This window comes from Hyla sarda, unplaced genomic scaffold (genome assembly GCF_029499605.1).
Source record: "Hyla sarda isolate aHylSar1 unplaced genomic scaffold, aHylSar1.hap1 scaffold_436, whole genome shotgun sequence".
Lineage (NCBI taxonomy): Eukaryota > Metazoa > Chordata > Amphibia > Anura > Hylidae > Hyla > Hyla sarda.
In genome coordinates this window covers 85943-113144 of record NW_026610450.1, presented here as the reverse complement: position 1 = coordinate 113144, position 27202 = coordinate 85943, and the positions used below count along the sequence as shown (strand labels likewise).

The following is a 27202-nucleotide window of genomic DNA, read 5'->3' as shown; positions in this document are numbered from 1 at the left end:
ATGTATTTATGACATATCTACCATATCTTATATCTGACTTATATCTGACTGACCTCACTGGTGGCTTGTAGTTCTCCTCCTCTGGAACTCCACAATGTTATCCTGTCTTAGGTTGATGGGTAGTGCCCATGGGGTGCTGAATTTCTCCAGGCTGAGTCACTGGTCTTGGAGACCTTTGTGGGTTGGTGTTAGTAGGAGAAAGTGATTTGCATGCAGGTTTCTTTGTTTCCATTGTTTGTTCTTTTCCATGTAGATTTCCTCACAAGATCCGAGCATCATGTTTGGCATAGTCATCTTCCTTGCATTTTGCCTTCATCTTGTGGAGAGCCAGTTCCCCAGAGTCTGCACAACTGAAGCTTCTTTTCGCACCAGGACTTGCTGTCCACTTTGGAAAGACAAAAGCCCATGTGGTTCCCTGTCAGGCCGTGGGAAGTGTATAAGCTGGGCCACTTCTACTGGAAAGATCCCTATGTACAATGACGATCGACTGGACTGGCCCAGACACTATTATGAAAATACCTGCGAGTGTTTTGAAAACTATAGCGGTTTTGATTGCGGTGACTGCAAATTCGGCTACCATGGTGAGAAATGTGACCGAAAGAAAGTTATTATAAGGAGAGAGATCCGAGAACTGTCAGTCCTGGAACAGAGAAGATTTTTCAGTTACTTGGCCTTAGCCAAGACCACAAAAAGTCAAGATTTTGTTGTCCTGAGCACAGGAGACCGCCACCATCGGGAGACTTACCGCTATGTAGATGCTTCCCTCTATGATGTATTTGTTTGGATGCATTATTACTCTATGAAACCCATCATGATAAACAGCACATTTATCCCTGAAAAAAACTTTGCTCACCAGGGCCCTGTATTTCCTGGGTGGCATCGTCTAAATCTTCTCTTTCTAGAAAGACAAATTCAGCTCATGACTGCAGATGAAGACTTTGCCATTCCATACTACGACTGGAGGTCAGAGAAAAACTGCTCCATCTGTACGGATGACCTGATGGGAACCAATGATGATCAGGGGACCCTCAATCCCTACTCCCACTTTTCCTTCTGGAGGGTAAGTCATATAAGTCATATATATTCATTTATATCTTTGGGTTGACACGTGTTCTTTTTCTACAGATGTAGCAGAGCTACAAAGTTTAAGTTTAGATGGGTGAAGCACAATTTTGTCCTTTTAAGATATATATATATATATATATAGAGAGAGAGAGAGAGAGAGAGAGAGAGAGAGAGAGAGAGAGAGAGAGAGAAGAAAAATGGCGCAGCACTCAAAAAATGCGAAAAACTGTGGATTTATTCCTTCATGTCCAACACAATAGCGACGTTTCAGCTTCTCAATGGAGCTTTTTTCAAGCATGGTGATACATCAAACCAAGGGGGTTTATATACCCAGTGCAATCAATTACAATCATCAAACAATAATACATTAAAAAAACATCATAAAAATACATCTGTGCAAAATTAAAGTGCATTATGAGTACCACAGTACATGATAAAGTGTATAGTTGTCATATTGTGAATTAATAAAAACAATGAGGCTTGAAATACAGTGCTCCATGATAATTGCTAATAACGATCCCAGATGTATAAAATATACGATCAAACAAATATATTAAAACTTAAGGAATTGCTCACCCGCTCTGTGTATCAAAGATGGCGAAGCCGGCTTGTATATAAATTAACTGAGCATGCGTAAAAACTAGTATCACGTGGGTTCCGGGACACATGATACGTCACATGACCACAGGTCACGTGGTACGCAATACAAAGCATCGCGTTGCCAACGTAATCCGCAACCTCGGCGATCACGTGAAACCGGTCACCACGGAAACCAGTCAACTAATCCAGTCAACTAGCAGTAATCCAGTCAACTAGCAGCTGCAATAGTGTATCATGTGACGTCTCTCCATGGCAACGTTAGATGCCGCATGGATAGGACCAGCCATGATCGCTGTATGTAAGACATATTTTAATCTGTGTTAAAGGTGACTGAGTGGATATGAATTTGTAACAGTGTGTATATATGGAAAAATTAGATATTTAATTCCACAAACTAATGCATTGTTTAAATAAATAAATAGTAAACAATAATGTGTGAAACCTTAATACAGAATAAAATAGATTATTACAAAAAAATAATAATAATAATAATAAAGAAAATAAAAGAGGGGAAATAATGAATACAAAATATATAAATGTTTATAAAAAAATTAAGAAAATAAAAAATATAATATAACAAAAAAAGAAAATACAAAATATATATATAATAATCCATGAAGATATAAACAATAGTGATAAGTGGCATTGCCCATATTCGAATTCGCCATATAGAATATATAGACTATATATTCGCGAATTTTGCGTATTTGTTATATTCGCATGTTCGCATATTTGCGTATTCGAGGAAGAAAACATTGAGGGGGTGGACAACTTTACTGTTGGTTGCTAGGGATGTTGTTGATAACCTCTGACAAGTGTATTTGCATCATTCTAATTGGCCCACAAGTGAAAAGAAGGAATATGCCAATATTCGCATATGCGAATATGCGCACATGCGAATATTCATATATGCTAATATGTGCATATGCGGTAAAAAGCGATATATTCGCAATTTCAAATATATAGCGAATATATTCGCAATATTCATGAATTCAATAATTTGCAATATTCGCGATGAAAATTTGAAATGCAAATATTCGCGCCCAACACTAATAAACAACTAGAGATGAGTGAACTTACAGTAAATTAGATTTGTCACAAACTTCTCGGCTCGGCAGTTGATGACTTTTCCTGCGTAAATTAGTTCAGCCTTCAGGTGCTCCAGTGGGCTGGAAAAGGTGGATACATTCCTAGGAAAGAGTCTCCTAGGACTGTATCCACCTTTTCTAGCCCACCGGAGCACCGGAAAGCTGAACTAATTTATGCAGGAAAAGTCATCAACTGCCGAGCCAAGAAGTTTGTGACGAATCAAATTTACTGTGAGTTCGCTCATCTCTATAAACAACCCCCAAAAAAAAGGGGGATTGGTAATCATAAATGGTTCTCAAGAACCTAGGATCCCAATTGGATAGAGAGATTATCATGAGACCGCACAAAGTGTTCAAAATAATATATTAATATTCAATATAGGGAATTTATTCACCAATTATATTTGGCCATGAGCTTAGAGGGAATACCCTGGTTTGTAGAACCATGTGTCTCAGTCCTCCTCAGAGGGCCAAGGGCTCAGTAGATGGGGGACTCTGGTGCCAGAGACCCATCAGCCCCATACCACCTGGTCAACCCCCTACAACCTATTTAGGAGTGCGCCTTCTTCTCATCGGCACCCTGCCCCACCAGCGGCACCTAAAAAAACTACATTTACTCATGAACACAAGGTCAGTCTCTAGACCCAATATTTTAGGTATCCGGGTCGAACCGATGATGGTCTCCCTTAGAAACATAAAAATAACAATATGACTAATGAATAAATAAAATAGAAAAAAAATTATCATCAAACAAACTATAGAAAGCAAAACATAAAATTGTAAAAAATGCAATATTTGACTAAAGATGCATTTAAAAAAGAAATGGAAAGGAGTATAGTGTACTAACTTAAAAGCTGTTTTTATTAACTTATCGTGATATGTCCAATACAGATCAAAATTGCAGCTACCAGTCTGTCTTGCAGATTTTTTGACCTCCTGTATGACATCAGGGGATTTAAAGAAAATTCTTGGATATTTTTAAAGCTATCCTTCAAGATATACCAATGCTTGTTGATAATTTTGGAAATTTGTCCACTGCAGGTAGAGTATGTGGATGTAAAGGGAATTCTAGTTTGTTTCTGCTTTGGTTTTGTTATTAATGTATCTTCTCTGGTCATCTGTGTCACTGTCTGTTTGTGTGTTTCCATTATTGTTCTTGAGTATCATCTGTCAAGAAAGTCATTTGTCATTTTGTCCAGCGTGGTTCCTAGTGTTTCTTGGTCCTCAATTATCCTCCTCGCCCTCAGCATCTGGCTGTAGGGCAATGATTCTATCATCCTGCATGGGTGGCAGCTTGTGTAGTGGAGTAATGTGTTCTTGTTAGTGGGTTTAGAATAAAGGTAGGCATGTAATGTGCCCCCCTATTCGTAATCAGTACATCTGGGAAACTAACGCTTTCGGGGGACTGTACCATGGTGAATTATATGTTGGGATCAATGTTATTCAAAAAATTGTGGAATTGGTTGAGCTCATCAAGTGAACCCTTCCACAGGAGGAAGATGTTGTCTATGAAACGCCACCACCCCAGACAATGTCTGAAGTGGTGGGATGCATAGATGACACCTTCCTCCATGGCTGCAACATAAAGATTTGCGTACATGGGCGCCACATTTGTCCCCATAGCGGTCCCAATTAACTGTAGATAAAACTGATCTTCAAACAGAAAATAATTGTGAGTCAGTATCAAAAAAAGTAATTGCAACATAAAATCTTGGGCCGCCATGGAGAATGTGGATTTGGACAGGGTGTTACGCACTGCGTCCATACTGCATTCATGTTTGATAGATGTATACAAACTTGTGATGTCAAAAGAATCAAGAATTACATCAGGGGGAACTGTTATGTTTCTTATTTTGGTCAAAAAATCACTAATGTCTCTTATGTAGGATTTTGCTGCCTATGAACTTTATCTAAAAAGATAGAGGCTGCACTCAGTACTGAATTCCGTCCGGAGATGATTGGTCTCCCGAGTGGCTCGGTCAAAGACTTCTGAATCTTCGGTAGAACATGAACTGAGGGAGTCACCGGATATTTGATCAACATAAACTCCCTCAGTTTATCATCGATGAGGCCATCTCTATGGGCCTGCTCAACAATATTCGACAATTTCAACATTATGTCACGTTTAGGATCACTATCCAATCTATTGTATGTCAAACCATCCGATAGCTGTCTATAGATCTCCTGGTTATACTTGACCGTGTCCATAACTACGACCCCCCCCCCCGCCCCATTGTTGGCGGGTTTAATTGTGAGGTCGCAGTTATGGACAAGCTCCTTTAATGCTATAGTTTCTGACTTGGAGAGATTGCAATGTTTGTTTCCAATCTCACCTACATTATATTTTAGCTGTTCAATATCATTTTTTACCAAAAGCATATATGTTTCTAAGGGGTGAGATACTGATGCCGGATTGAAAGAGGAACAATTGAACAAATCAAAGTTGATCAAACATAACTCTCGACCTGCAGCAGGATCTACACCTCTATGGATAAGACATTCCTGTGAAACAAACCATATCTTCAATTTAAGACATCTGAAAAAAGCTTGTAAATCACATTCTATGGAAAACCAGTCAGGACTAACAATGGGGAAAAATGAGAGTCCCTTGGATAGCAAAGACATTTGTGAATCAGTAAGTACAATAGATTAAATATTTACCACGGTGGCAGATGAGTTCATGTTTTCTTTTTCTGTGGTCGTGCAAACTGTATCTTGCTTTGTTTCTGGCTTCTGTTTTTTGCGGCTCCTGTGTCTTCTCCTCCCACCCCTCCTAGTTGGCTTCTTGTAAGGGTATTGGGAGGTGGATCCTCTACCAATGAGTCCTTCACTAAAAAAGAATATTGATCAGTAACATTATCATGCTGTACTTAGTTTTTTCTCCCACGTCTGGGTGTAGCCCCCTGTGTGTTGCCATTGCCATATTCATTGTAATTCCAAGTATATACACGTCCTCTGTTGTAACATAGTAACATAGTTCATAAGGTTGACAAAAGAACAAAGTCCATCAAGTTCAACCTATATCCCTAATGAGTCCCTACTGAGTTGACCCAGAGGAAGGCAAAAAACCCTCATACTAGAGGTAAAAATTCCTTCCCGACTCCAAATATGGCAGTCAGAATAAATCCCTGGATCAACGTTCTGTCCCTATAAATCTAAAATCCATAACCTGTAATGTTATTACTCTCCAAAAATGCATCCAGGCGCCTTTTGAACTCTTTCACAGAGTTCCCCATGACCACCTCCTCAGGCAGAGAATTCCACAGTCTCACTGCTCTTACAGTAAAGAACCCCCGTCTGTGCTGGTGTAGAAACCTTCTTTCCTCTAAACGTAGAGGATGCCCCCTTGTTATAGATACAGTCCTGGGTATAAATAGATCATGGGAGAGATCACTGTACGGTCCCCTGATATATTTATACATAGTTATTAGGTCTCCACTAAGCCTTCTTTTTTTCTAAACTAAATAACCCCAATTCTGATAATCTTTCTGGGTACTGTAGTCCTCCTATTCCCCGTATTACTCTGGTTGCCCGTCTTTGAACCCTCTCCAGGTCCACTATATCGTTCTTGTACACTGGTGCCCAGTACAGTACACAGTATTCTATGTGTGGTCTGACCAGTACTGTACACAGTATTCCATGTGTGGTCTGACTAGTGATTTGTAGAGCGGTATAATTATTTCCTTGTCGTAGGCATCTATGCCCCTATTGATGCGCCCCATGATTTTACTTGCCTTGGCAGCAGCAGCCCGACACTGGTCACTACAGCTAAATTTACTATTAACTAAGACCCCTAAGTAATTTTGCACATCAGTTGTCCCAAGCATTCTTCCATTTAATACATAATCCCAGCCCGGATTTTTCTTCCCCATGTGCATTACCTTACATTTATCAGTGTTGAACCTCATCTGCCACTTCTTAGCCCAAACCTCCAACCTATCCAAATCCATTTGTAACAGTGCACTGTCCTCTATAGTGTTTACCGCTTTACAGAGTTTAGTATCATCTGCAAAGATTGCTACTTTACTATTCAACCCCTCTACAAGGTCATTAATAAATATATTAAATAGAACAGGACCCAAGACTAACCCCTGTTGTCCCCACCAATAACAGTCACCCAATCAGAATAAGTACCATTAATAATCACCCTCTATTTCCTATCACTGAGCCAGTTACTTACTCACTTACACACATTCTCCCCCAGCCCCATTCTTCGCATTTTATGCACCAACCTTTTATGTGGAACCGTATCAAATGCTTTGGAAAAATCCAGATATATGACATCCAGTGATTCACCCTAGTCCAGTCTGGAGCTCACCTCCTCATAAAAGCTGATCAGGTTAGTTTGACAGCACCGATCCCTCATAAAGCCATGCTGATATGGGGTCATGCATTTATTTTTATTAAGATACTCCAGAATTGCATCCCTTAGAAAACCCTCAAACAATTTACATACAACGGAGGTCAAACTAACAGGTCTATAATTCCCGGGTTCACCTTTTGATCCCTTTTTAAATATTGGTACCACATTTGCCTTGCGCCAGTCCTGGGGAACAGTCCCTGTTGCTATAGAGTCACAGACATATCCCTATTTTTAATATTCAATCACATTACTTAATTCCTTTAGAACACGGGGGTGAATGCCATCTGGACCTGGTGATTTGTCTATTTCGATTTTTTATAGGCGGCACTGTACTTCTTCCTGGGTTAGACAGGTGATCTGTACTGGGGAGTTTACCTTATCTCGCTGTATTTCACCTGGCATTTCATTTTCCTCGGTGAACACAGTGGAGAAGAATTTGTTAATATATTAGCTTTTTCCTGATCCCCGTTTATAATTTCTTCCTCGTAATTTTTTAAAGGGCCAACACTTTCATTTTTGATCTTTTTGCTATTTATATAGTTAAAGAACATTTTGGGGTTAGTTTTACTCTCTTTGGCAATCAGTCTTTCTGTCTCTATTTTTGCGGTTTTTATCAGTGTTTTTTACATATTTTACTTTTTTCTCTATAGCTTTTTAATGCTTCCTCACTGCGGACCTGTTTTAGTAGCTTAAATGCTTTATTTTTATCATTTATTGCCCCCTTAACATTTTTGTTCATCCATATTGGTTTTCTTTTATTTCTGACCATTTTATTCCCATAAGGTATATACATCTTGCAGTGAAAATTTAAGATATTTTTAAAAGTCTCCCATTTAGTATCAGTATTCCTGTTTTTGAGGACATTATCCCATTTTATATTGTTGTTATCTCTGAGTGATCGGACTTTTCCTTCCTGAAGTTCATTGTTTTTGTGGCCCCTCGAGAGATTCCCTTATTGAAGAACAAGTTATAATGTATTATATTATGGTCACTATTTCCTAGGTGTCCTTCTACTTGCACATTAGTTACTCTGTCAGGTTTGCTGGTTAATATTAAGTCTAGTAGGGTGCCCCCTCTAGTCAGGTCTGCTGGTTAATATTAAGTCTAGTAGGGCGCCCCCTCTGGTCAGGTCTGCTGGTTAATATTAAGTCTAGTAGGGCGCCCCCTCTGGTCAGGTCTGCTGGTTAATATTAAGTCTAGTAGGGCGCCCCCTCTGGTCGGGCCCTGCACCATTTGGGACAGATAATTGTCTTTAGTTATAGTCAGAAACCTGTTTCCTTTATGAGGTTAACACGTCTCAGTCTCCCAATTTATATCAGGATAGTTAAAGTCCACCATTATTATCACCTCATTTTGATTTGCTGCCTTGTTTATTTGCCTCAGTAATTGATCTTCTGCCTCTTCCATTATGTTTGGTGGCTTATAGCTTCCAACCCCTATCAGGATTTTTTTATTTTTATCTCCATATATTTCTACCCATAACGACTCTACATTATCGTTTCCCTCCCCGTAGTGCGGCCTTCAGACTCGATTTCACATACAGACAAACTCCTCCCCCTTTCCGTTTTTTCCGATCCTTCCTGAATAGACTATAAACCTGTATGTTGACCGCCCAGTCACAGCTATCGTCCTACCAAGTCCCTGTTATACCCACTATGTCATAATCCTCCTCACTCAAGACGGATCCCTCCAAGGAACAGCACAGGATAGAGCCGGCGCACACAACTCCAGGTACAAACTGTTTATTTCCCGGCATGCAACGCGTTTCGTTGGATAACCAGCTTCATCAGGCATGTTAGAATTGGGAAGCACTAGGGGTATTTATAGAGACATTAACCCATACATTGCTGGTACAAACAATATACAGGGAAAACAACATATAAAAGACATATAAAAAAACACATAGAAAATGTATAAAAATTATGCTCAGTAGTACATATATACTTTTTTTTAATACATTTTCTATGTGTTTTTTATACGTTTTTTTTATATGTCTTTTATATGTTGTTTTCCCTGTATATTATTTGTACCAGCAATGCATGGGTTAATGTCTATATAAATACCCCTAGTGCTTCCCATTTCTAACATGCCTGATGAAGCTGGTTATCCAGCGAAACATGTTGCATGCCGGGAAATAGACAGTTTATACCTGGAGTTGTGTGCGCCGGCTCTATCCTATGCTGTTCCTTGGAGGGATCCGTCTTGAGTGCTTCACTTGTGTTGCCAGGAGCGGCTGCCGAGCTTTGCCCGTTGAGGGTCTATTTCATGCCTACACCATAGTTGTACTTGGTTGCAGTACAACTCCTCTCGGTGAGCAATATTGCTTTATACACTATACCGTAATCGTAACGTTATCACAACAGGAGTGCTTTCCCTTTTTGTTCATTGATAATCCTCCTCAGACATCAACCACTCCAGCTTGTCAGTTTCATTGGTCAGACTTCTGGCATTTGTCATCATGCAATTCTATGATACCTGTTTTTTCTTCCTATGAAGCCTATCCCTATTAATTATTCTAACCCCTCCCACCACTCCACCCCCAGGTATATTACTTAGTCCCCCCTCTCTATCTACGCTATCTTCCCCCTCTATGTTGTAGGTTCCCTCCCCCCTAGTCCCTAGTTTAAACATTCTTCCACCCTTCTAGCCATCTTCTCCCCAAGCACAGCTGCACCCTCCCCATTGAGGTGCAGCCCGTCCCTATGGTAGAGACAGTAACCAACAGTGAAGTCAGCCCAGTTCTCCATGAACCCAAGTTGTAGTCTCCTAAATCCCTTTGCCACTTTTTCTTTTTAATGTCCATTGTTTCGTTCTTAAATTTGTCAAGGAAACCTCTGTTTTTTTCCATGTATGTACTCAATTCCTCTCCTGACAGCATGGTCCACAAGTTTCTCTCTACTTCACTCAATTTCTCTTGCGCAGTAGACAACTCTTTTTGTAGAAAATCCAAATTCAGCAAAATTATATCTAGGGCATACCGGTCAGAAATAGTTTCAAATTTTTTCTTAAACTCAGCATTTTTAGTAAATACCGTGGGCCTGAGTCGTAACCGCATGCCCCTTGGTATCCTTTTACATTTGTAATATTCACCCAAAGTCACTAGATGTAGCTCCAACATGATAGCTCTCCTGGATTCGTATTCAAAACTACGTTTGACATCAGCAATAGTTGGTACTGCTAAGAAAGTTGCATCACCTTTAACGCCATTCAAGAGCCTGTTGACTTCACTCTCAGCATTAGTGATGAGCGGAATTGCCCATATTCGAGTTAGTGATATTTTGCAAATATATGGATATTCGAATTCGAATTTCGCGTATTCGTCATATTCGCATATTCGTATATGTGAATATTCGCTTATTTGAGGAAGAAAACAGTGAGGGGGTGGGCAACTTTACAATTGGTTGCTAGAGATGTTGTTGATAACCTCTGACAAGTGTATTTGCATAATTGTAATTGGTCCACAAGTAAAAAGAAGGAATATGCGAATATTCACATATGTGAATATACGAACATGCAAATATGCGCAAATGCACATATGTGGGAAAAAAGAATTTGCGATATTCGCAATAAAAATTTGAAATGCGAATATTCGGGCCAACACTACTCAGCATATGATGAGAAATGAAACATTCCTTCATCCAAGTCACTTTCCATATTAAATATAGTGTGCCAGCAAACAAATCATAGACAGTTTCTCAAAGACAATGCAGCACTACTTCACCATAAGTCCTTGGTGCCAGCGCCCTGACCAGATCACAGTCCACGTAATAGAAGAAAAATGGTGCAGCACTCAAAAATGTGAAAAACTATGGATTCATTTCTTCATGTCTAACACAATAGCGATGTTTCAGCTCCTCAATGGAGCTTTTTTCGAGCATGGTGATACATCAAACCAAGGGGGTAGCTGCAATTTTGATCTGTATTGGACATATCATGATAAGTTAATAAAAACAGCTTTTCAGTTAGTACACTATACTCCTTTCCATTTCTTTTTCAAATGCATCTTTAATCACATATTGCATTTTTTACAATTTTATGCTTTGCTTTCTATAGTTTGTTTGATTATTATAATTTTTTTTCCATTTTATTTATTCATTAGTCATATTGGTACTTTTATGTCTCTAAGGGAGACCATCATCGGTTCGACCCGGTGTAGTTCTCTTTAGGTGCCGCTGGTGGGGCAGGGCGCAGATGAGAAGCAGGCACACTCCTGAATAGGTTGTAGGGGGTTGACCAGGTGCTATGGGGCTGATGGGTCTCTTGCACCAGAGTCCCCCATCTACTATGTGTCCTTGGCCCTCTGAGGAGGACTGGGACATATGGTTCTACAAACCAGGGAGTTCACTCTAAGTTCATGGCTAAATATAAGTGGTGAATAAATTCCCTACATTGAATATTAATATATTATTTTGAACACTTTGTGCGGTCTCATGATAATCTCTCTAACCAATTGGGATCCTAAGGTCTAGAGAACCGTTTATGATTACCAATCCCCTCTTTTTTTTGTTTGATTGTTTATATCTTTATACATTATTATCATTTTCATTTAATTATATATATTTTCTATTTTCTTTTTTGTTATATTATATCAATTTTTTTCTTTACTTTTTTATATACTGTACATTTATATATTTTTTATTCTTTATTTCCCATCTTTTATTTTATTTATTATTTTTATAATTTTGGGGGTAATAATTGGAGATTTTCCTATCCTTGGTGAAGAAAAATATAGATTTTATTAAAGACAAAACGCTCCTATTATGCTTAAACTTCTATTTTACTGAACAGCAGCAAAAGAAAAAATACATATTTTAAATATTACAGAAAGAAAAACTTTGAATACATATGCATAGTGTAACCTAACATGTTGTCTATGCTAATAGCCAATCACAGGACAGCATCTAGTATATAGATAACTGATATCATTAAATCTTTCTTCTTCTTTGCAGTGAAGCACATCTTTTTATAATAACAGGAAACAGTTCCAACTCGTAGAGGATATAACAGGTGGATACTTGTAGGAGTAATAACTGTTACGCCGAGCGCTCCGGGTCCCTGCTCCTCCCCGGAGCGCTCGCGGCGTTCCTCTCTCTGCAGCGCCCCGTTCAGACCCGCTGACCGGGAGGGCTGCACTGACACTGCCGGCGTGGATGCGATTTGCATAGCGTGACGCACCCGCTCGCGAATCGCATCCCAAGTCACTCACCTGTCCCGGCCCCCGGCTGTCATGTCCTGGCGCGCGCGCCAGCTCTCTAAGATTTAAAGGGCCAGTGCATCAATGATTGGTGCCTGGCCCAATCAGCCTATTAGCTTCCACCTGCTCCCTGTCCATATAACCTCACTTCCCCTTTCCTTCCTTGCCGGATCTTGTTGCCATTGTGCCAGTGAAAGCGTTCCTTGTGTGTTCCTAGCCTGTGTTCCAGACCTCTTGCCGTTGCCCCTGACTACGATCCTTGCTGCCTGCCCTGACCTTCTGCGACGTCCGACCCCGCTCTTGTCTAATCCCTTGTACCGCGCCTATCTCAGCAGTCAGAGAGGTTGAGCCGTTGCCAGTGGATACGACCTGGTTGCTACCGCCGCTGCAAGTCCATCCCGCTTTGCGGCGGGCTCTGGCGAAAACCAGTAGCAACTTAGAACCGGTCCACCGACACGGTCCATGCCAATCCCTCTCTGACACAGAGGATCCACCTCCAGCCTGCCGAATCCTGACAATAACTCTTCAATGGGAAGACACAACGAAGGGATGAGATGAAAACACTTCGGAATGTAGAATCTTTAAACAGCTGTGAAAAACAAGAGAAAACAACAGGAAACATTATAGGGATGGGTAATAGGGAGGGATAATACTCGCGTTTTGTCTTTAATAAAATCTATATTTTCCTTCACCAAGGATAGGAAAATCTCCAATTTTACAACAAGACAAAACGCTCCTATTATGCTAGTTTAAAGCTAAGCATAGTTATAACAGATATAATAACATTAAGAAATACAAAATTATTGTAATAAAACCATGGAGACGTGAGAATCAGGTCTAAAATAAAATGTTTTAAAAGCAGAATCAGAAGACCAATTAGCTGCCTTAATATCCCTAATGTCTGAGAGAGAAGCTCCCGACTGAAATAATTTTGTCGAGACAGCTCCTCTGGTAGAATGAGCACCAAATTTAGAAACATCAATGCCAGCCAATTCCATAGATAGTTTGACCCAACGGGCTAAAGTAGAAGAAGATACAGGGTTGTGAGGTTTACAAAAGAGATAAGTAGTTGAGAGGATGAGGATAATCTCAAAGGTTCCGTTCTAGATTCGTAAGTTTGTAGACAACGTACGACACAAAGTTTAGGATGGAGAGGAAAGGCTGGATAAAAGACGGAATGTAAATCAGTTTTGGTACGACGATAGATGGTAAACAGAACACCTTGGGGGGAATATTGTCGTCTAGAAATATCAAGAGCTCGAACATCGGAAACACGTTTGACAGAAAAAAGACAAAGCAGTACTGTAAGTTTGAAGGAAAGAAATTTGAGAGACAAAGAATCATTGTCATCCCAAGAAAGAAAGAGGTTTAGAATAGTATTTACATCCCAAGTGGAGTTATATTTTGGTAAAGGAGGGCGCCTAAATCGAATGCCCCGTAAAAGTTTGCAAACTAAGGGATGTTTGCCAACTGGAATGGAATTCATGGGAGGATGTCTGGAAGAAATGGCAGAACGATGTAAATTAATTGTACGGTAAACTTTACCGTCATCAAAAGCTGTGGAAAGGAAATTTAGGATGTTAGATATAGATGCTTGTAAGGGATCCAGGTCCCGTTGAGAGCACCAATGAAGCCAAAGTTTCCAGGCTGATCTGTAAGCAGATCTGGTGCCTGGAGCCCAAGCGTCTGATAAGAGTTCTCTAGTTGAGATAGAAAAAGTTGAGATAGGTTCGGAAGGCCTGATATTAACCAAGCAATTAGAGGCATCTGATTCGATCCGATTAAAGGGTGAGTTAAGTTCCCTAGAGGGTCTTGGAGGAGATCCGGAATAGAAGGGAGAATGCGAGGAAAATCTATGAGAAGATGAAGTATTTGAGGGAACCATGATTGAGTTATCCACCATGGAGTGATGAGGACTACAGTGGATTTCCGAATCGTTGTTTGAAGGAGTAAACAAGGAATAAGATTGAATGGAGGGAAAGCGTATAGGGTTTCCAGAGGCCAAAACTGAATAAAAGCGTCCGCACCCAGAGCTTCTGGGTCCGGTCTCCAACTGAAGAATTGTGGAACCTGACGGTTCAACCGAGAAGCGAACATGTCTAAATGGATTGGACCCCACAATTGGTTGATATGGTGGAAGACCTGAGGATGAAGTCTCCAGTCGCTGAAGTCTGTTAGATAACGGGAGTTCCACTCTGCGATTGTGTTGGAAATTTCCGGAAGGTATTCTGCTTTCAGTGTGATATGTCTCTCCAAACAAAAATGCCAAATGATTTATGTATTGGACAGCTGAAATATTGTCCATGCGTAGTAGAATGCCGCAATGGGAAGAATCTTTGGCGAAGCTCTTTAGAGCAAAGGATCCGGCCAAAAGTTCTAAGCAATTGATGTGGAGGAGGGATTCCGAAGGGGACCATTTCCCTCCAGTAGACAGAGAACCGCAACGTGCTCCCCAACCCAAAAGACTTGCGTCCGATTCTATGACAATGTCCGGATTCGAATTGGAGATTGTTTTCTCATTCCAAGATTGAATGTGGGAGAGCCACCAATGAAGTTGCTCCTTCGCTTGAATTGACGTGGAAAGAAGGCCCACAATCCGCGCAATGGATCTCAGAGATATAAGATCTCTGCGAAGAATTTGGCGAATCTCTTTCCGGATGGTTTTCAAACGTCTGGGAAGAAGACTTAAAGTGGTTGACTGAGTGTTGATCAAGAAACCCAGAAATTCTAACTCTTGAGATGGAAGGAGAACAGATTTTTTCTGATTGATTAGAAAACCTAGATTTTTTAGAAGGGATAAATTCCAATGCATGTGACGGAGAAGGAGAGACTCTGATTGAGCTATAATGAGAATGTCGTTGAGGTATATGATAAGACGGACCCCGTGACTCCGAAGAAGAGCAATTACAGGCTTCAAAAGTTTTGTGAAGCACCAAGGGGCAGATGATAGGCCAAAAGGAAGGCAAGTGAATTGCCATTTTTGATTTTTCCATAGAAATTGGAGAAAAATCTGGGAGGAAGGATGAATTGGGATTGTCAGATATGCATCCTTTAAATCTATCTTGATTAACCAATCGTTTTTGAGAAGTAAATCTCTCAAGAGATGGATACCTTCCATCTTGAAGTGTCTGTAGATCACTAAGTTGTTTAAGATTAGGTTTATTACAGGTCTGTAACCCCCGTCTTTCTTTTTTACTAGAAAGAGGTTGCTGATGAAACCTGGAGAGTTGATCGGAACTGGAATAATAGCCTGTTTTGAAATCAACTCTTTCATTTCTGAGTCTATAAAAATTTGGTCTGATATGGAGAATTTTATGGGATGAGGAAGGCAATATTGAACAGGTGGAGAGGTGAACTCTATTTGGTAACCTGAAACAACATTTAGTATCCATGAGTCTGAAGTAATCGTACTCCAGTTTTTCAAAAAATGAATGAGTCTTCCGCCCAATGGAATGTTCTGGAAAGAGTGAGGGAGACTTACCTGGAGATGGTCTGGAACATGGTGCGCCTCGGTGACCTCTGGTGCGCCATGGTCTGGCCCGGTATGGGAAGAAAGGGGAGTTGTAAGTGGGAGGTCCTGAATAGGCGGGTTGATAAGGTTGGTAGGATGAATAGGAGCCTTTGAGTTGTTGTCTGTTAGGGTTTGTACGGCCGGGAAAGCGGCTCCTGCCTTTCCCGGCCCGATCAAAAATTTTTGATGGAAAAACTTTTTTCAGAGAGGATTGGGCCTTTGTTATGGTGGAAAAAAGGCCAACGTATTTTCCCATCTCTCTGATGAAATCTTCCCCAAATAATCTACCTTCAGTAGGATTTGGAGGTTCATTTGAAGCTAACTTGGTTAGCTGGGGATCGATTTTCATTAAGATAGAGCGTTTACGCTCCATAGTCAAAACTGAGTTGGCGTTTCCGAAAAAACGAACGGCTCTATTAGCCCACCCTTTAAGAACCTCTTTGTTAACTGGTTCATCATTTTTATCTGCTTCCGCAATTAAATCCAGAATTTTAGTCAGGGGACCTAAAAGATCCATAAGTTTGTCCTGACAATTTCTAAAACTACGATCAATCCCTTTCTTGGGATTTTTACCCGACTTTGTCAGAAATTTTGTGAGGATAGGATCTAGATCAGGGGTAATGGAGGAGTTATGTGGGAGGGTGGGTCTAGGGCACTCAGCTTTGAGTTTATTTCTGGTAGACCTATCAAGGCTCTTGTGAACTCTAGAATGTATGAATTTGGCTACCTTTGAACCTGGGAGCCATTCACCCGATCTAGGGTGGCGAATTAAAAGGGGGTCAAAGATTTCTGAACCAGAATCCTCTAAAGTAACTTCCTGAACTTCAGGGTCATCTGGCAACTCTCCACTTTCATCTGAAGAAGTTGCGTCATCCTCATTAGCATTCACATCCTCATCATTAGATTCGTCGGATGATGGCTCTTTAAATGAGTTGGGTTTGGTCCGCTTAGCGGATTTTTTAGCCCTTATTGTATGAGACTCCTCTTGGGCAGAGGGTAAGGCAGGTAAAGGTTTTTCACTGTTATCATGACCAGTGTGTGGTCGTATATTGTCAGATTTATCTTGGCGACTCTTTTTATTAAATTTAGAGTGGTCGCCGTCAGCAATGTGATGTCTTTTACACACAGATTTTTGGGGCATTTTGTGTCCCTTGGCTAAGGCCGACACAGAATTTACAGGGGACCAGTATTGTTCAGGAGTAGATGGTCCTGCTAAATTAGATTCAATTGGCATATGATGTGAAAGGGCCAATGAAATTGATTTGTTCAAATTTTCTTGTAATAAAAATACAGCCGATTGGACTGCAGATTGCATAGATTTTGCAACCGATTCATCCACCAGATTTTTAAGGTGGTCTTAGTTGGTATAATCAGAGGTCATAGAAGGAGGGCGAGAATCCCTGAGAGGAGCTCTATTTTCCTCTGACATGTTAGATGTCAATTACAAATGTGAGCCAAGAAGAAAAATATGTATATAATATGAATTTGATAAATTAATAGGGATAATAAATATATATATATGAGGTAAGGGGAATAGTAAGTATACTGAGGTAAAATTAATTTGGTTGTAATGTAATAAAATCACCACCAGGAGGTAGTTTAGGAGAAGGGATAATGTTTAAAAACAATTTAAATAGGAATTGTAAACAATTAGGTAAAATTTCACCACACGAATGACTAATGAAGCTCAGGTACGGACACGCGATGAGAATTCACTGCCGCTCAGAAGAGAGTGACAGGATTGAAGCCGGCTCGTGACAGGTGATCACCACTCTGTCAGAGCAGAACTCGCGAGAAGGAGCACGAGCGGACGGAGGGGGAGTGACAAGATGGCGACAATGACGCAGTTAGAAAAGAAAGAAGATGGAGGAGCCGGTAGATGAAAAGTAAAGATATCGGGACCGGAACGGAGTATCGGAAGATAGGGAGATACTGTAGGTAAGTAGTAAAGAGAGAGACAAGTATGCTGGGCGAAAGGAATATTATGACCGATAAAATGTTTAATATGAGAACATGCAATCAATGTTAATAGCATAAGAATAATGATAAACGGGTCGGAAGAGGACGAAAAAAAATAAGGGGGACAAAAATAAGTAACATTAACTATATATATATATATGCATATATGAATATGCATATATGAATCTCCAAGGAGACAGATAATGATCATATATGAGAGAAAAGGAGATATATAAATATATAAGATACGATTAAATTGAAATGAAATCTAAATTAAATTTAAATAAGATATATAATAAAATTACACATAAATGAATGTATTATTAGTAATGTAAGAACACAATACTCATCTGCTGAGCAGCAAAAGAAGAAGGAAGATTTAATGATATCAGTTATCTATATACTGGACGCTGTCCTGTGATTGGCTATTAGCATAGACAACATGTTTGAATACATATGCATAGTGTAACCTAAGTTTTTCTTTCTGTAATATTTAAAATATGTATTTTTTCTTTTGCTGCTGTTCAGTAAAATAGAAGTTTAAGCATAATAGGAGCGTTTTGTCTTGTTGTAAAATCTATTTTATTCAGTATTTCTTGTTTTTACACACTATTTTGATTTTGTTTCTATTACAGATGGACACACATAAACCTTATAGTTTCACATATTATTGTTTAATATTCATTTATTTAAACACTGCATTACAGTTTGTGGAATTACATATAACATTTTTCCATATATACACACTGTTACAAATTTATATACACTCAGTCACCTTTAACACATAGATGAAAACATGTCTTATATACAGCAATCATGGCCGGTTCTCTCCATGTGGCGTCTAACGTTGTTATGGAGAGACGTCACATGATCGCCACGATAATACACTATTGCAGCCGCTGATTGCCTGGATTGTTTACTCTGTTTTCGTTGTGACCGGGTTCACATGATCGCCGGGGTCGCGGGTTACGTTGGCAACGCGATGCTTTGTATTGCGTACCACGTGACCTGTGGTCATGTGACGTATCATGTGTCCCGGAACCCACGTGATACTAGTTTTTACGCATGCTCAGTTAATTTATATACAAGCCGGCTTCGCCATCTTTGATACACAGAGCAGGTGAGCAATTCCTTAAGTTTTAATATATTTGTTCGATCGTATATTTTATATACCTGGTATCGTTATTAGCAATTATCATGGAGCACTGTATTTCAAGCCTCATTGTTTTTATTAATTCACAATATGACAACTATACACTTTATCATGCACTGTGGTACTCATAATGCACTTTGATTTTGCACAGATGTATTTTTATGATGTTTTTGTGTATTATTGTTTGATGATTGTAATTGATTGCACTGGGTATATAAACCCCCTTGGTTTGATGTATCACCATGCTTGAAAAAAGCTCCATTGAGAAGCTGAAACGTCGCTATTGTGTTGCACATGAGGGAATAAATCCACAGTTTTCTGCATTTTTTTTGTGCTGCGCCATTTTTCTTCTATTACGTGGACTGTGATCTGGTCGCGGCGCTGGCACCAAGGACTTATGGTGAAGTAGTGCTGCATTGTCATTGAGAAACTATATATATCCAAAAAAAGGCAAAAAGCGGCACTCCAGCGAAATTTGAAGTGAAAACAACAGTGATCTTTATTCACCCATCACATCTGTGTATATATATATATTTCGTGGGCCACGGGTGTGCGATAAGGTGTATGGGGCAGATGTTAATAACCCCTAAATGTTCGTGATGCCAGGGTGTGGCTTTCCTAAGTAACGACTCAAAGGTAGCTCCGCTATCCCTAGGTTAGGCAGGGTAATAATAGTCCAAGACCAGGTAAGGGTTAACAGTAGCTTTACTGAGGTAGACAGATGGTAACAGTCTTTACAGCTAGACCAGGATCCCAGAGAGGTGGCCAGTAACACGAAGGGGACCTTGCAGCTTGCTGGGACTTGCAGTGACTTTGACACTTTAGCACAGCCACGCTGACTGTAATAGACTTCATTTGACTGAAGATAGTGACAGCAGACAGAGATGACTTGACTTACTGACATGTGGCTGTAGGTTAGGCTTGAGGTGGGCTGGACACTTGCTCTGAGACGTTTGGACTGGACTGTACTTGACCTCAGGATCTAAAAGCAAAAGAGACAGATTGCAGCTCCTCCCTTCCTTATAAAGAGGGGCTGAGTAAGGAGCCCATAGGTCAAGCTGCAGGTCACCTGGTTAGCTGGTGCTCTCTGGGTAACAAAACATGCCTATTGAACATGGGACAACATTATCATGTGACTAACTCAAAGGTCCTTTATACATAATACATATAACACTATGGGGGAGATGCTGCAGGAGAGCCCCTAGGACACAGAGGGACTCAATCTGACAGGGCCTTAATCCCGTACTAGGACATCACAACCCCCTCCCCCCCTACTTAACAGAAGTCGCCCTCGATGAAAGTCCTGTCGGGCTTGAGGATTGAAGCGGCCTTGGGGCCAAATGAAGTCCTTGGGGATTGTAACCCAATGTCCATTTCCAGAAAGTTGTTTAAGGAAAACTAATAATGCAATAGAGTCTCTGTATCAATGTCCATACATGCCCTGATAGATTTTTGTATTTAATGGAGAAAAACAACATACTTATGACAATGGTATAACACGACTTATGCACTATGACTATGCATATCATAACATTAGACTATGGCTATGCATAGGACATTTGACTATGCATAATAACACTTTATACATTAATAAGACATAACACTGGCGGTTTGGGTTGCCGGAGGCTTTCTGCCGAATGTCTTGGCTACTAGACATTTTCCATTTTGTTACCTTTGACTTTTATTATGTGCTTTTGTGAATAACAGGAATACCTTCTGGCCAGCAAAGTATCCTGAGCACGAGGACACAAGAAATATCACATTTGACATTTTAGACATATGACATTTTTATGGACTGTGTGGTTGTGTTACAGTCCTACTGTACATGGAACATGTGTACATGACTTTATGTGTACTTATGACTATGTGTAGTACATGACTCTACTGTTCATTAAACTTTAATCCTTGTATCTGGCTGGTATTTGACTTTGCGTGGACCGTTGGGACCTACACAGAACCACCTCTTGAGACTCAGAAACGCCTACTTCTTCGAAAGCTCTTGACTCGATTGGAATTGCAAAAGGCTCTCCCTCATTGAAGGCTGAAGTAGGTAGTGAGTCTGGACTGGCTGGACTTGGACTTGTGGACATAGACATAGGTGAGGCAGGTGGTCTGAAGACTGGAGTATAGACTGGTGCCAACAGGGACAGGACTTGAACTGGTAAGGTGACGAGAGTTGGTTGCACCGGCCCCTGAGATGACATGATACCGTAGATGGCAGGTTGGCTGTGAGAGAACATGGAGGCATCCATGGATGGGTGAATTCCCTCTCCGGGTACATATTCCCTCGCCGGTCTGACTGTTGGTTTTGAAGGTATGGTGAACACAGGCAGGTCTTCTTTGTGGCATAACTTGGTTCTGTAACAATGGACGACTTGCGGCTTGTAACTTGGCTTCTGGATTGCATACACATCTGAGTCTGGGTAGGATATGGACATCCCGTGTAAGGCTCCGTTTCCCAGATGGAGTCCAGTTTGTGGGTCCTCGGGAACCTCCGCAGCCAGACCTTGTCATCTATCTGGAGAGGTTTGTCGGTGCCATGATGATTGTAGTCATACTGTTGCCGCTGTTGAGCCTTGCCCATCTTTTTGTTGACAATCTTTTTTGCTTCCTGGATCCTTCTTTGGTGGTCGGAGACCCACTCCATAGAAACTTGTGGAGAGTTGTTGGAGTCCAAACGTCTGGTCTTTTGGCAGCTGGCCATGTCGACCCATCATTAAGTAGAACGGAGTGTATCCAGTAGAACAGTGGACTGTATTATTATAGATTTCTAACAGTTCCGGTAACAACCGGGTCCACTCTTCGTGTTTGAACACAGACGCTGCTCGCAGCATGTGGATGAAGACTGGAATAATGCGCTCACAGAGCCCGTTCCCTTGAGGTTGATAAGCAGTTGTCCGGAGTTTCTTGCAGGCAGGGAATTGACACAGCTCCTGGAAGAGTTGAGCCTTGAAGGCCGTTCCTCGGTCCGTTAGGACAGACTCTGGACATCCCAGGATTTGCACCCAATGGGAGTAGAACATCTGGGCCGTAGTTTTGGCTGTGAGGTCTTTAGCTGGCACGACGACAACCCACTTGGAGTAGTGATCCACCATGGTGAGAGCATAAGTGTACCCAGACCGGGTAGGAGACAACTTAACATGAACTAGCGCGACCAACTGATTAGGCCTTTCTGGATGGAATGGAGAGGTGCTCTGGCATCCTTGCCCCCGTTCTTGGTGACATTGCAGACGGCACACTCACTGCACCATTTCTCAATGTCGTCCCACATCCCAATCCAGTAGAATCTTCGCCTGACAGTAGCTTCAGTCTTGTGGACTCCAAAGTGTCCCGACTAATCATGGTATGCGTTGAGTTCCATCGCCGCGTCTCTTCGGGGAACCAGGATCTGATAAAGTTGGTCACCTGACACGGGATCCAAAGAGTTTCGGTACAACAGTCCCTTGTGACCCAATTTTGCAACATCTGGAAGGGCACAGTGGTCCCAAAACTGCGGACCTCCAGATGTTGCAAAACTGCAACTCCCAGCATGCCCAGACGCCAAGGGCTGTCTGGGCATGCTGGGAGTTGTAGTTAACAGGGTCCCATTACAGCAATGCATGTCGCTTTACGGCGACGTGCATTGCTGATAAGAGCCCGACCGCGGCTGAAGAGGAACTCACCTGTCGCCGCCGCTGTCTTCATCGCCGGGATCCGGGTCTTCAGGGAAGAGGTAAGTACCGGGGCCGGTCTCCAGCACTCCCCCGTCCCCCGCCGTGTCCTCCGGTCTTCCTCCTGTCCTCTCCAGACTTCCAGGGGCTGGGCGGGGCGGGAGGAAGTAACTGCCCCCCCCCCCCCGGGATTGGTAGGTTAACTAACCGACGGATCGCAGGGGATAGGAGGAGGTGGCAGGCTTGCCACCTCGCTCCTATACTTTAGCATGGTCCTGGCTGTCTGTGACAACCGGGATCATGCAAAATTACCAGGCGGTCGGGTCCCAGAGACCCGATCAGCCCGGTATCACTGCAGATCGCAAGGGCGATTTCCCTTGCGATTTGCGGCGATTGCCAACATGGGGGGCCTACATGGCCCCCCTCGGCGTTTGCCTTGGATGCCTGCTGAAGCATTTCAGCAAGCATCCGGTTCCGATCTCTGCCCGGCGAGCGGCAGGGACCGGAAAACGCCATGATGTTATGGAACGTCATTGGTCCTTAAAGCCCAGGGTGCCATGACGTTCCACAACGTCATTGGTCCTTAAGAGGTTAAACCCTTGGGGTTTTAAGTAGTAGAAGATTTCTCTGAACAGGAAGAAGCCTGTTTGAGGGATCTAGTGGAATTGGCAGGGGGAAAGGTGGAAACAGATGAAACTGAGAGCACATTTTTCACCTATTCCCCCTGGCAGCTCCATTGATCTCTTTCATAGAGCTGTTTTGAAGGGTATTAAGGCCTTGGTCTATCCCACTGAGCCTCCCAATGTTACTCACGAGGAAGCTTTAAACTGGTTGACTGAAAGAGATGATTTAGTTGTCTCAAAAGCTGACAAAGGAAGCTCAGTGGTGGTGTGGAACAAGGCCGATTACGAAACAGAAGCAATGTCTCACTTGAATAATGAAACAGTCTACATGAAAATTAAGGGAGAGCCTACAAGCAAAATCCTGGACAATTTGAGAACTCTACTCAGAAAATATACAGAATTAAATATCATTAGTACTAAAACAGCAGAAAGATTGCTTCCTGTAAATCCTCGTAAACCAAGATGGTATATTTTGCCCAAGATTCATAAGAAACAACGCCCCCCACCAGGAAGACCAATTGTGGCAGGTATAGGGAGTCCCACTGAATTTTTATCGCACTATATAGAGTGGCTAGTGTCCCCACTGTTAAAAAATATTCCCTCATACCTGCGAGACATGGGAGATCTGATAACTGCCCTAGAAGATTTCCAGTGGTATCCTGATTACAAACTTGCCTCCATTGACGTCGAGAGCCTGTACACCCGAATCCCACACGATTCGGGTGTGCAGGCTGTCGAGACATTTCTGGAACACACTGAAAAATCTAAAGAATTAGCATCTTTTGTGGCTGAGGCACTTAGGTTCATTCTTACTAACAATAGTTTCAAGTAGGGTCAACAATGGTATACCCAGAGGACTGGCACGGCAATGCGCACGCCCATCTCGTGCTCTTATGCCAATATCTTCCTGGGCATCTTTGAATGTAATTACGTTTTCACTCAATTAAATCCCTTTGTAAGGCACATAAAATTATTTTTAAGGTACATGGATGACTTATTCATAGTGTGGGACAGCACGAAGGAAAAATTTCAGGAATTTGTAATGTACCTTAATGAGATTAATGACGTCAACATGCGCTTCACCTTTGAATTTGGGGACCAGAAATTGGAATTCTTGGATGTGTTAATTCAGGTCCAGGAGGGACAACTGCTGACGTCAGGGTACAGGAAAACCATAGCAAAAAATGCTGTCCTTCACTATGTGTCATCTCACCCGAGCCAAACAAAAGATAGCATCCCTTTTAGTCAGTTCTTAAAGGACAACTGCAGCGGCATTACACTTATCCCCTATCCACGAATGCTGCCTCCCCCATAGAGATGTATGGAGGAGGCGTGCCAGCTGCAACGTCATGCTGTGGCTGTACAGGAGAGCCGCGCCCCTGTACAGGAGATCGCAGGGGGCGCCAGCGTTCGGACCCCCCGCGATCAAACACTTATCCCCTATCTTGAGGATAGGGGATAAGTGTTTGTAACGCTGCAGATGTCCTTTAAGGATAAAAAGAATTAATAACACAGAACTTACATTTAAAAATCAAGCAGACAAGATGGAAAGACGGTTTGAGGACAGGGGATATCCACATCATGTAGTCAAAAGAGCCCGTAAAAAAGCAGAAAAAGTTTCCCGCTCCACTCTACTTAAAAATGTCCCTAAATGGAAAAACCTAGAAAGAACAGTTTTTTCTTTTAAAAACTCTCCCATGAACCAGATTATAAAGAAACCGATTCTCAATAACTGGTTCATGATCCAACAGGACCCTGATTTAAAACTAAATTCAGAGAAACCTCCAGTTGTGACCTATAAAAAGAACAAAACTATCAGAGATTACATCTAACGTAGAAAAACTATGACAGTAAAAAAGAAAGATTGGCTGTCAGATACGACACCCCAAGGCAATTATGCCTGTGGTTCTTGCGCATTCTGCCACTATAACCTAAAAGCTAAAATATTACAGTTTGGTAGCTATACAGTGCATGTGAAGCAGTGTATCACATGTAGGTCTAGCTATGTGGTTTATGGTTTAATTTGTACGTGTGGCCTATACTATATAGGCAAAACAAAACGTCCCCTTTTTCATAGAGTTAGGGAGCATTTTCGCTCTCTCCGGACAGGAATAGGATCAACCAAATTTATTTTACATATGGCTGAAAAACATATTAATGATACTGAAGCTGTCCGCTTCGCTGCCCTGGAGAGAGTGGAAAATGCTATACCTGGTAAGGACAAACATCAACTTCTCCGGAAAAAAGAGGCCCGTTGGGTCTAAATGATCGCCAGGAATTTTCACCTTTGTTATAGGTTTCAAAAAGAATAATTAAGCTGCCCACTTGAGAGGATATGGTTTTAAAGTTTGTTTAGCATGTTAATAATGGGTTAATTGTTCACCTGTCTTGTTTGTGTTCACCATGGTGATAAGTCACGTGCTATATAGACACACCTGTCCGGTGACGTCACACGCCAGGGGCCCGAGGAAGCGCAACAGTGCGAAACGGTCGTCGCCCCGTGTGAGCACCTAAGAACCCCCCGCACTACATCTGGTCCACCTTCCCTCAAGCCTAATCGTGTACTGTACGTGATGTGAAATAAAGAGGTACCTGTCTGCAACTTCATAAGTGGTGAGTGCTCCGTTATTTCTTTCTTTCTGGAATATATACTTATGATCTTTTGCGTTACGAGAAGCACCACCTGAATAGACAGAGTACCTGAAGCATAGCACGAGGCTGATTGAAAATACACACCTATTTGAACAGTTTAATAGTAGTTGTGCCAGGAAGACTCTGACCTTGAGAGGGGACACATTAAATTTCAATTGCCAGAGTTCTGACCATTCTTCTAGTTTTCCTAAATTATTTTCCATTTGGTGTATCCCTCCAGGAACATCAACCCTGTTACATATCTTTGTTTCATCAGCAAAAAGACACACCTTACCATCGAGAGCTTTTGCGATATCACTAATGAAGATGTTAAACAATATTGGTCCCAGTACAGATCCCTGAGGTCCCCACTGGTAACAAGACCTTGCTCTGAATATTCTCCATTGACTACAAACCTCTGTTGTCTGTCATTCGGCCACTGTCTAATCCACTCAACAATATGGTAGTCCAAGCTCAATGACTGTAGTTTATTAATAAGTCTTCTATGTGGGACAGTGTAAAAAGCCTTACTAAAATCTAGATATGCGATATCTACTGCCCCTCCACCATCTATTATTTTAGTCACCCAGTCAAAAAAATCAATAAGATTAGTCACATGATCTCCCTGAAGGGTTTCCATTAATTTCCCCACTATTGATGTCAGACTTACTGGCCTGTAGTTGCTAGATTCCTCCCTACTACCTTTCTTGTGAATGGGCACGACATTTGCTAATTTCCAATCTTCCGGGATGACTCCTGTTACCAGTGATTGGTTAAATAAATCTGTTAACGGTTTTCCTCGCTCACCACTAAGCTCTTTTAATAATTTTGGGTGTATCCCATCAGGCCCCTGCGACTTACTTGTCTTCACTTTAGATAGCAAACATAGAACCTCTTCCTCTGTAAAGACACATGCATCACATGATTCATTAGTCTTCCTCCCTAATGGAGGTCCTTTTCCTTCTTTTTCTTCTGTAAAAACTGAACAGAAGACATCACTTAGGCGGTCAGCTAGTCCTTTATTCTCTTCTACATACCTTCCTTCCTTTGTTTTTAATTTAGTTATACCTTGTTTTAATTTCCTTTTTTCATTTATATATCTGAAGAATGTCTTATCCCCTTTTTCACAGACTGAGCTAGTTTTTCTTCTGCCTGTGCTTTAGAAGTTCTTATAACTTGCTTGGCCTCTTTCTGCCTAGTCTTGTAGATTTCCCATCTTCATTGCTCTGGGTTGTTTTATAATTACTAAATGCAGCTTTTAGTTTTTTATGATTTTGGCCACTTCTGCTGAGTACCACAGTTGTCTCTTCCTTTTCCTGCTTTTACTTACAAGTCTAATGCAGTTTTCTGTTGCCTTCAATAAAG

The 27202-nt window shown here is 41.4% G+C and overlaps 1 protein-coding gene across 1 annotated transcript in view; it reads left to right on the top strand.

Annotated features, from left to right (window-relative positions):
• The first annotated feature begins 277 nt into the window (after positions 1-277).
• LOC130334538 (tyrosinase-like) overlaps positions 278-27202 on the top strand; it is a 110501-nt gene continuing 83576 nt past the window's right edge. The window contains exon 1 of the mRNA XM_056553891.1: positions 278-1060. Within this exon, the coding sequence (XP_056409866.1) occupies positions 278-1060 (783 nt within the window). The remainder of the gene's footprint in view (positions 1061-27202) is intronic.